At 38.4% G+C, this 10,753-nt stretch overlaps 2 protein-coding genes across 5 annotated transcripts; both read left to right on the forward strand.

Moving 5' to 3' along the window:
- Positions 1-57: 57 nt before the first annotated feature.
- LOC111445931 (probable serine/threonine-protein kinase SIS8) lies at positions 58-7,157 on the forward strand. The gene is made up of 13 exons (XM_023084481.1): positions 58-770; positions 1,521-1,961; positions 2,156-2,259; positions 3,237-4,321; positions 4,670-4,710; positions 4,844-4,912; positions 5,021-5,121; positions 5,534-5,612; positions 5,698-5,796; positions 5,879-5,947; positions 6,077-6,126; positions 6,214-6,390; positions 6,558-7,157. The coding sequence occupies exons 1-13, from the start codon at positions 339-341 to the stop codon at positions 6,658-6,660; spliced, it is 2,850 nt and encodes a 949-aa protein (XP_022940249.1). The 5' UTR covers positions 58-338; the 3' UTR covers positions 6,661-7,157.
- Positions 7,158-7,859: 702 nt separating this feature from the next.
- Positions 7,860-10,628, forward strand: LOC111445934 (protein REVERSION-TO-ETHYLENE SENSITIVITY1). 4 transcript variants are annotated; one of them, XM_023084485.1, is made up of 4 exons: positions 7,860-8,063; positions 9,165-9,255; positions 9,365-9,748; positions 10,065-10,487. In XM_023084485.1, exons 3-4 carry the CDS (start codon positions 9,440-9,442, stop codon positions 10,485-10,487), a joined length of 732 nt encoding a protein of 243 aa, XP_022940253.1. In that variant the 5' UTR covers positions 7,860-8,063; positions 9,165-9,255; positions 9,365-9,439. The 4 variants fall into 4 exon arrangements, with proteins under 4 accessions (XP_022940253.1, XP_022940254.1, XP_022940252.1 ...); XM_023084484.1 differs by having other exon boundaries at positions 7,861-8,063; positions 9,344-9,748; XM_023084486.1 differs by lacking the exon at positions 9,165-9,255.
- The last annotated feature ends 125 nt before the right edge of the window (positions 10,629-10,753 follow it).

Consider the following 10,753-nt stretch of genomic DNA (forward strand, 5'->3'; position numbering starts at 1 on the left):
AGAGGATCGAGATGGCGTCATTGACCTGAGGAAAAAAAGAAAAAGGAAGAGAGACAAAAGAGAATGGTATTGGAGGGAATGGGTGAGGAGTTCAAGTCTGTTCAAGTGGTGTTAGCTTGACGAAGAAAGGTAGCCATATTAAGCGAATCTGTGGCTCTTCAGAGTTGAGTTTGGGGCGTAGGTTTTAGCGTATAGAGGTAGAAAAATAGGAATTAAGGAACAGAAAATTACAAAGGAAAAGGCGTTTTTGTGAATCTTGTGTATGAAGAGACCACTGAGAGAGAGAGAGAGAGAGAGATAGATAGGGAGTTTTGAGTTTTGTTGTGGCTTGATGATCCATGTCGAAAATGAAGCATCTTCTTCGAAAGCTTCACATCGGTGGGGGACTTAATGAGCACCAGCGATTGAGCGATTCCCAACCCGCGACGCGACCCACTTCGACCCCATGCCCCAATAGTAATTCATCGGTGTCTCCTTCTTCTGGGTCCTCCTCCTCTGTGGCTATGCCGTCTTCCACTACAATGGAGGCCGTTGAATCGGTGGTTGATCGGACGGCTTCTGGCGATGTGGATGGTGGCTGCGTCGATTTCAATGCTTTGGAGGAGGAGTTTCAGATGCAATTGGCTATGGCGATTAGCGCTTCCGATCCTGATTCGAGACAAGACACTGAGTCCGCTCAGATCGATGCCGCTAAGCGGATGAGCCTTGGCTGTTCGCCTTCCATCTCCGGCAGTAAAGCCCTCGCTGAATTTCTCTCCCTACAGTATTGGGTATTTTTCACTTTAACTTCCTTTCTTGAATTTAGGCATTTTTGTTCAACTTCTTGGTTTTGATTGTTCAATAGCGGGAATTGCAATTTCAATTATATCTCATGATTATTCACTATACATCTTTCGATCTTGGGCAGTTCTTTTATCTCTTGGCATTGAATTTTTGAACAATCGCTATTAAAATCGCTGTTTAACTGGCGACGTCTCATTTTCAGTTTAAAAAAAACTTTGCATATTAGGTCATCGGTTTGATTGATGTGTGAGGAATTACCATTTTCTATCTTAGGTATTCTCCTTGCTTGAATTATTTTCATGGTCGAATATAAATTCCTGCATTGTTGTCGGCCGTTATGTTCTAATCTTTATTTGAAAATTTGGAGGATTGTTAGGAACATCGTTATCATTTGGAGAGTCATGACATGATTTTCTGGTTTGTGCCTGTCTCATCACATGTCCTGGTTTGTTAGCATCCTATGTGTTCAATTCTAATATTGTTTGTCTGGTTTTGTTATGATTTTTGGTATAAACCCTGAACCCTTTTAGAATATTAGGGTTTTCTTTTGGAGTTATGTTGCCAGGGATAATTTGTACTACATCTTGACTGCTAGAAATTGTTTTATTTATGTATACAAATCTATGTTTCTATACTTATCATAACATATTGTCAAATGAAGTTTATTGTTTTTGCTATTATCGATATCGTTAGTCGTGGCAGCAGCAGTTACATAACTACTTTATCTATCAATGCAGAGCTATAATGTTGTAAATTATGATGAAAAAGTGATGGATGGATTTTATGACTTATATGGCATTACTGCGAACTCTAGCACCCGAGGAAAGATGCCACTGTTAGTGGATCTTAAAGAAATATGTGTTACAGGTGATATCGATTATGAAGTGATTTTGGTGAACCGCTTCCTTGATCCTGAGCTTCAACAGTTGGAGAGACAAGCATATAACATATTCATGGATTGCGGAGTTTCTGAACATGGCTTCATTTTAAGTGGCCTGGTTCAAAAACTTGCTGATGTAGTTGTTGCTAGAATGGGTGGTCCTGTTGGGGACGCTGAAGAAATGTTGAGAAGGTGGACCCTCAGGAGTTATGAGTTGCGTAGTTCTTTGAACACGATTATTCTACCGCTTGGACGCCTTGATATTGGACTTGCACGTCATAGAGCTTTGCTTTTTAAGGTCGCGAACTTCCACTTTATACCTCTTACCATTTATTTTCTTGAACTAGTGCGATACGTCTTGGGCATCATTGTTTCTTTGGCTTTTCAAAATTTCGATACCACCCCCTTTTTGGAACAATAGTTCTTGCTGATATCTTTTTCTTTCCTTTATTTCTTTTATTGAAGTTGCTTACTTCGTAATTTTGGTATTAGGTGCTAGCTGATAGGATTAATCTTCCATGCATACTTGTCAAAGGAAGCTACTACACTGGTACTGATGATGGAGCTGTGAATATGATCAAAGTTGATAATGGAAGGTAATTACCAATGATTGAATCTCTTTTTAGTCTCGTTTACAATTTCTTCAAGAAATAGAGTGGATTCGGTTGCAATGATATAATACCTTGGTGATAGTAGAAACATTCTTCTGAGATGGTGTTGGTGACTAATGCATTTGGGACGCCTACAATATCTGATGCACCTAAAAAAGTGTCCCTTTTTTTTTTTAAATTTTGTTTAATAAATTTTTGCATGATAGAATGTAACAACCCAAACCCACTGCTAGCAAATATTGTCTGCTTTGGCCCCTTACGTATCGTCGTCAACTTCACAGTTTGAAAACGCGTATGCTAGGGAGAGGTTTCCACACCCTTGTAAGGAATGCTTTGTTCCCACTCTCCAACCGATGAGAGCCTAGCGTCCTCGCTGGAACACCGCCCGGTGACTAGCTCTGATTCCATTTGTAACAACCCAAGTCCTCCACTAGCAGATACTGTCCGCTTTGGCCCGTTATGTATTGTCGTCAGCCTCACGGTTTTAAAACTCGTTTGCTAGGGAGAAGTTTCCACACACTTATAAGGAATGCTTCGTTTCCCTCTCCAACTGATGTGGGATCTCACGTAGAATAAGTGTACAATATGCTAGAAAAGGCAAAAGCAAAGCATACGGTAGATTACAATTAGGCCTAGCACAAGGGATGGGTTTGAGGAAATTTTATGGACTTAGCAATTGGAAGTGCAATCATCAATATAATACAAACATAAGGGCAACATTGCAAATAGGAAAAAAATGCCTCAAATATATATTTTCCCTTCTACATTTTCGGGAAACTACTGCATCATCCTCTTTGTGTCCTGCGTGTTCCTAAAAGAAAATGTTGGTAGTGTTTGCCCAATCTTTTATATTCATACTCCACGATTATCATCATGCACCTCTGTATGCAATCTAATCTAATTAATACTTATAGTATCACAGGGAGCTCTAATATTTACATATGATTTATTCTATGATGCAGTGAATATATTATTGATCTTATGGGTGCTCCAGGCACACTAATTCCATCAGAGGCACCCAGCGGTCAATTTTCGAATTATGGCTTTGATAGGAGACCCGCAGATGTTATAGCAGTTCCCGAAGATACACCGGTATTAAAAAATGAAGGAGCTGAAGCTGTATTGATTTCATCTACTCAAGATGGAGTAGAAAATGTTTGCAACTTAGTATCCAAAGAAGCTTCAGATTTAGGTGTTCAATCAAAAGAAAACGGCAGAAACTTTATTGAAGAAATTCTAAATGGGAGTTCGGATTATGATTTTGAGAAGCTTTTAGAATCAGAAAGCAGTGCATTTGAAAGTTCATCGGGTGCATGTGCACAGTCGGCATCTGCGCAAAAGAAGAAAGTTAAAAAGGTATCGAAGTATGTCATTAGTGCTGCAAAGAACCCAGAGTTTGCACAGAAATTACATGCTGTATTGTTAGAGAGTGGTGCATCACCTCCTGCAGATCTGTTTTCAGATATAGATTCACAGGGAAATGGTGAAAGGAAAGCGATTCACCAAATGTATCCGATCAACGGGAAAGGCATGGATGTTGGGCTTCAGTGCAACCCTTTTGTGTTGGCAAGCCAGGGACAGTCTTCTGCTGAAGCAGAGTATTTGAACAATCTTGTCCATGAAAATAAGCAGAAAGCGTCTACTGTGGGATCAACCGAAGAACAAAAACCTGAGACAAATGCGAACAATCATGGCACTTTTTGGCCTCAGAGTATGAATGAGGGGTTTGTGTTTGTTGATGTTAATGGTGAAGCAGGAAAATTGGTTGATGTTAATGGGACTCTTCATCGTGAACATGTGGATGGTGTTTCGTTAACCTCTGTTGCCAATTCTCATAAAAAACAACTAGGAAGTACCTTAGTGGATGAAGAAAGAAGATGGTTGCAAGATAATCGTGAGAGTCCATCAGAAAATTTGATAGAACTTGATGATAGTAACCTGCATGCTAGTGATGGCCACAGCGAGACGATCAACCCGATATTAGGCGAAGTTGCAGAATGGGAAATTCCTTGGGAGGATCTTCACATTGGTGAACGTATTGGTATAGGTAAGACACATATCATTAAGATTCAAAAAAAAAAAAAAAAAAAATATATATATCTAGTCTCATTGAGTTATCATTTTGGTTTGTGTATTTATCACTGCATCCCTTCTTAAAACACATTAAGAATACAAACTGACTACTGGGTCCAATAAAATTTTAGGTAAATATGAACTGGGGGTTTAATTATTACTGTTATCATTCATAATCTGAAAGGGTTTGTTCGGGAAATCACTTATAAAACGTTTCTGTTTCCGTTTCATAAATATTTTTAAAAGCTTTGATTGGATGAAAGGCTTTTGTTATATTGTATTTTCTGTGTTTGGGGTACTTCATACCTTCCTCGTATCTCAGGATCGTATGGCGAGGTTTATCGAGCAGATTGGAATGGGACTGTAAGTTTCAACAGACAAGCATATGCATTGTCACATCACACAGTTTTTCTTTTGCCTTTTGCTTTGTTAAAAACTTCAATGCATTAGAATATGCAACATTAGAAAAATCAGGGCTTACAACATTAAATTACAGGAAGTTGCTGTGAAGAAGTTCTTAGACCAAGATTTTTCCGGTGCTGCTTTGGTCCAATTAAAATGTGAAGTAAGTACTAAGTTCGAACTTCTAGGTTCTGTTTGGAAATTAGTTAAGTGATAATAATCTCTTTAAGGGCTTTCTTTTAGTTCGTTAAGCTCCTGCTTATTCATGCAGGTTGAAATCATGTTAAGACTGAGACATCCTAATGTTGTCCTTTTCATGGGAGCAGTCACTCGCCCTCCTCATTTCTCAATCCTCACAGAGTTTCTTCCCAGGTTGATCATGTTGTTTCTTTCTTTATTTGAGCTTAACAATTATGGTGTCCCATGTCCTGAATGTGCAATCCGCTGTGGGTAGTCAATGTTATTTTGTGATATTATGCATGTTCTTAACGTCACATTAGTTTCAGTTATCACTCAACTCTATAGTCAAATGCATCGATTTAAATGTCGAATTGTTGATGTTAATGCAAATATGGAGGGAAATTTTTGGTTATGATACATATATAACTTGTTACCTTATCAACATTGGATTGCACATTCTGCTTAGATATCTCTGTGCGCAAAATATGTCATTGTTGAGAAGCCTCATTAGCATGAGCTGGGTTACTGCATCGCATCTAAAGCAAGTCGAGCTATATCCATCGTCTCCTAATCTCGTCTATGATTAAACCTTGAAACATTGCAGGGGAAGTTTGTATAGGTTACTGCATCGTCCCAATTCTCAACTCGATGAAAGGAGGCGACTGAGAATGGCTTTCGATGTGGTAAGGAGTTAGAAAAGAAAAAAAGATACTCTCCCCACTAGTTATGGTTAGCCCTTTTCCTTTTAAGAAATCTTTCGTTTTCCAGGCCAAAGGAATGAACTACTTACACACAAGTCATCCAACCATTGTTCATAGAGATCTTAAGTCCCCCAATCTCCTCGTTGATAAAAACTGGGTTGTCAAGGTATATGAAACTATCCTGTGCATACAGTTTTGATGTATTTGAGATTGATCTCTTCTAGTATCTAACTTTTATATCTTCATAGGTTTGTGATTTTGGGTTGTCACGTGTCAAGCAGAACACGTTTCTGTCATCAAAGTCAACTGCTGGAACGGTAATAACCTTGATAGTCGTCGGGTTGATATACTGCCTTACGTTTTCATTGAAATGTTACCTTGATAACTGGCATATCTGGTATTGCAATAGCAACCAATGAATGTTTATTGTCTCTGCTTAATTGTAGCCCGAATGGATGGCACCAGAAGTTCTAAGGAATGAACCGGCCAATGAGAAGTAAGTTTCGATGTGGGCATTGAGCCGAGAAGACGTATCTTTTGCTCGAGTTTGACAAAATACTGATAGTGCCTATGTGGCATGCAGGTGTGATGTGTATAGTTTCGGTGTGATCTTGTGGGAGTTGACGACATGTCGCATACCGTGGAAAGGTTTGAACCCAATGCAGGTTGTAGGAGCTGTAGGATTCCAGAATAGGCGCCTGGAAATCCCAGAAGATGTTGATCCAGCAGTAGCACAGATCATTTGCGATTGTTGGCAAACGTAAGTTTCAAACAACAAATACCCATAATCCCATCTGCTTTCAGTTTCTAATACTACTAGAATTTACAAGAAGCATCGTTCCATCCATATTTGCAGTTTGGTTCATTGTGTGATAGTTTATCGTTCTCGGGTCGCTCCTACATCTTTAAGTTTCCTTCTTCTTGCAGGGACACGCAACTGAGGCCGTCATTCTCTCAGCTTATTACTCGATTACGACGTCTTCAACGGCTTGTTCGGAAAACAAACTCCGGGAATCTAATATCGGAGTGAACAGAAAAGATTCATGTGCATTTACATTGAAGAAGTTGTTCAATGGCTCGAAGAGTCCGAACAGCCAGCGTTCGTTTCTTTTTTCGTTTCTCCTTTTTGAGTAAAGCTGTTTGAAAACACTGCAACTGGATAGGGGAAGTGCTAGTTCATTCAAAGTGGGAGCTCAGCACAAACTTATTTAGGAGTGGAAAGTGGAAGATCCTCCAAAACAACAGGTAGCTGCATAAGTTAAAGAGTGTGCAGTGGTGGGATCTGCCATTTTTTTATATATTGTAGTTCTTGATGTGTATGTAAGAAAATTCCCAGATGAAAGGGGGAAAAAAAGATGAAAAAAAAAGGAAAAAAAGGGGGAAAATAATAAGTCCTTCCAAGCTTGAGCTGTGTGTGTGGCTGTGGAGGCCTTTGGGGAATTGTAAACATTTGGTCTCTGCAGATTACTGTGTAAAAGAAATTTAACCCTCACAAGAATGAAAAGCACAAAGAAAGATTCATATGAAGTTGTCTGTGTTCATATCTTTTACTTCTCTCTTTTTATGTTTTTGTTGATATTGCATTGTTTTGGCATCCATGAACTCAAAAGAACTGTATTTGTCATTTTTTAATTATCTCGATGCATATGATTAGTTGGAGCGATATCGTATTGAGATCGGTCAATAGTTTCATCCTATTTGTTAGAGACTTATTAGACACGGTGTTTAACTAAATGGAGATGAGAGATTTTGTGAGACCTCACATCGGTTGGGGAGGAAAATGAAACACTTATAAGAGTGTGGAAATCTCTCTTAAGGGAATGAGTGTCAGCGAGGACGTTGAACCTAGTTGTTAGAATAGTATTCTCGAGACTGAATCTTTAGATTTTTGGGACGTTGAATTTTCATCCATGTTTGTGTTACTCAAGCCAACATTCTCGCTTTCGCTTCGTCCACTAGTACTAGCTCGTCTATGCTCCAATCTTCTAATAGAAAAATCTCTTTTCGGGGTCGTGGTAGAAAAGAAAAAGGGGTCGTCTAATGGAAGAAGAAGCTATAATATAAACTTTGGTTAATAATTCGTTTAATAATGTACGTTATTTTTAATTTGAAGCTTACATATTGAAAATCTTCGGTAACCGATTAAGAAAATAAAATATTAAATCTTTTAAGGAGCAAAGGGCCCCACGCCGGAAAAAATATAAGAAAATATCAGGGTTCATGCATCTACCTCGATAGCCACCATTCTGGGAAGGCAATGAGAAGAAAAAATTATAATAATCAATTTTCTGTTCCAATAAATTGTAGCCATCGTAGCGAGCTTCGGCTTTCAGCAATGAACAATCCGACTATTTTGTATACAACCATTTCGTCTATTTCCTCTTCTTCGTTCCCGGGTTTTTCTCACTTTGCCGCTTTCACTGTCTGTTGCAGGTGAGTTTCAGGCCTGATTTCTCTGCTCCGGACTCTTTATTCCTTCCAAATTTGTTTTGTTTGCTTTAAATTCTTTTTCTCGATTTATTATGTTCTAAGAAACTCAAATCTTGAGGATTTTAGTCGATTATATTTTTGTGCTTGGCTTGGCGGCAGATTAGTCGTTGAGCAGTCGTGAGAAATTGAGCCTCTCATCCTTCTAATTCTAACGGTTTTGTATTTTTCTGCTCGTTCTATTTTTGGGGGGATGGCCTTTTTTATATATATAACAGAAGAAGTGGAGTTAATTACGTGTTTTTTGGGGATTTGTTTTAATCCGTAGAATCACGTGATCGATATTGCCCTCCGATTTTAATTCGTGGATTTCGATCTATTCTCTAGAATGCTGGGTAGTGTTTATGAAAAATCTTTGATCCAGGGGCATGAGATGATTCAGATGGGAAGAATTTGGATTGTAAATAATATCTTATCGATATTTTAATTTAATGGGCTAAAGATCAAATTCGATAATTGACAAGTCTTTTGTTACTGACCGAGAATGAATTAGGATTTCGACTTCATAAACTTGCGACGAACCATCCTTAGATCCAGAAATTTTGTGTTTAACAGATGGGGAAGTTATATAATTGTATCATAGGATTGAGTCACACGTGTTTTTCCATAGATCAGTGGGGTGTGAGCTTGAGAGCCTGGTTACATAAAGAAATTGTGGAAGGAAATGTCGGAAAAAGTTCTAGCTGTGCCTTTGTTTGTGTTCTTGTTTATTTGTCATCTACAACGTGCACAAATCCTAAAGTTGGAGGCTAATAACTTGCTATCTTGTGGACATTTCTAAGTATTGGTTCCATGAGAAATATCTCCTTGATGTTGGATAACCATTAATATTAAAATGAAGTTAGCTCGAGGTTAGAAAATAAAAAATGTTGTGGATCTTTCAATGGTTGGTGGTTTGCAATTGGTAAAGGATAATTTGAGCGTAGATTTTTTACCTGATCGATTTATTTGTGAAACTTGTTTATTTGATCAGCCACGGAATTTCGAACTGAAATATTTGTATCAGAACTTTTCTTGATTTTCTTGGTTGCTTGTTGTTTTTTGCAGTGTTTCTTTTGATGCAGTTGTAGTTTTTTGAACGAAAAAGAGACTTGATGGAAGGTTGATTGCATTGCACATTGGATGCAGATTGCTGATTGTAATGTTCTTGAAAATTTGAAATATTTACTTAAACTTGATTTTTTCTTGCCTTTAAATCCCATTGTTTGTTCATCCTTTTGAGAAAGTCTGGGGGTTGTTTCTGTTAGCTGGAGCAAATTCAGTCTCTCCCAGAGTGTGGTTTGACACAGTGATGCGTCTGTTCCAATTATTAACAAAGCTAAATGGTACCTGGAGAGTACTCTAAAATGATGCCGCAAGCGGTTTATGATGTTGAACTAGTCAGTTCTACGAAGAGCATAAAACATGAGTTATGGCCTCTAGATGCAATCGATCCAGTCCAAGCAAAGTTCCCATGCTGTTTGGTTTGGACCCCTCTTCCCGTTGTCTCTTGGTTGGCACCCTTCATTGGCCATGTTGGGATTTGCAGGGAGGATGGAGTCATATTGGATTTCGCAGGATCAAATTTTGTGAATACCAATGATTTTGCATTTGGCCCCGTTGCGAGATACCTTCAACTTGACAGAGAAAAAGTAAGTCCATAGTTAGTTTACACAAATATTTCACGAAATTAGATTCCTGTTTCCTGACTAGAATGCAAGCTGATTGAAGTGCATAAATTTCACTTAGCAACTTCAACGAAAATTGTGATGGACCAACCAGGAATATTGTTCACTTAGAGAATGCGCTTTTTACTGCTTCCTCGTTAGCTGGTCTCCCTTGGGTGCAATGCCATATTGTTTCAAAGATGCCCATCACATTCTCTCCTACACTATTTATTTTCTTTGTAAACCGTGTAAAAGTTACCAATGGATCCCTAACAGTTGTATGGAACCTTATTTTTTGTAGTGTTGCTTCCCAACAAGCTTAGCTGCGCATAAATGTAAGCAGGGCTATCAGCATTCACAATTTGGAACAGCCATTACCTGGGACGATGGCCTACAATCAAGTAAGCGCTATCTCGAGCATAAATCCTACAACCTTTTCACATGCAACTGCCATTCCTTTGTCGCGAATTGTCTGAACCGTGCATGTTACGATGGATCGATGAGTTGGAATATGATAAATGTAGCAGCTCTTATTCTGTGGAAAGGGCATTGGGTTGATGGCATGTCAATTGTAAGATCATTCCTTCCCTTTGTACTGGTGGTCTGCCTGGGCATTGCCATGGTTGGGTGGCCCTTCTTGATTGGTCTGTCTTTGCTTTCTCTCCTGTTGGTTGGTTGGTTTATTATGGGTACTTACTGTATAAAAAGCTTGTTGGAATGCTAGATTTGGTGGATCATAGGATGTTCAGAATGGCTCGCCCCATTCTTGCTTGCAAGTTTGATAGAATGTTTGTTCATATTTTTGAACGTTGTACTTAAAGCAACACTGTTCATATAATGAATGGAAACATACTATTTTGATGAATTCGTGAAATTTTAGCTGTAAGATCTGTTCCAACGGAAATAAAATTAATTTAGAAGTCCAAAATCTGGTCTTATCCCAAAAAAAAAAAAAAAAAAAAAAAAAAAAAAAAAAAAAAAAAAAAAAAA

The sequence above is a fragment of the Cucurbita moschata genome, unplaced genomic scaffold, assembly GCF_002738365.1.
Source record: "Cucurbita moschata cultivar Rifu unplaced genomic scaffold, Cmos_1.0 Cmo_Scf00008, whole genome shotgun sequence".
Classification (NCBI taxonomy): domain Eukaryota; kingdom Viridiplantae; phylum Streptophyta; class Magnoliopsida; order Cucurbitales; family Cucurbitaceae; genus Cucurbita; species Cucurbita moschata.

Excerpts from the sequence above, each read along its gene's own strand:
- LOC111445931 (XM_023084481.1), top strand. The coding sequence starts at position 339 with ATGTCGAAAATGAAGCATCTTCTTCGAAAGCTTCACATCGGTGGGGGA. Across the intron at positions 4,913-5,020 it reads TGGTCCAATTAAAATGTGAA|GTTGAAATCATGTTAAGACT; the intron begins GTAAGTACTAAG and ends TTATTCATGCAG. Across the intron at positions 5,122-5,533 it reads CTCACAGAGTTTCTTCCCAG|GGGAAGTTTGTATAGGTTAC; the intron begins GTTGATCATGTT and ends GAAACATTGCAG.
- LOC111445934 (XM_023084485.1), top strand. The coding sequence starts at position 9,440 with ATGGTACCTGGAGAGTACTCTAAAATGATGCCGCAAGCGGTTTATGAT. Across the intron at positions 9,749-10,064 it reads TTCAACTTGACAGAGAAAAA|TGTTGCTTCCCAACAAGCTT; the intron begins GTAAGTCCATAG and ends TATTTTTTGTAG.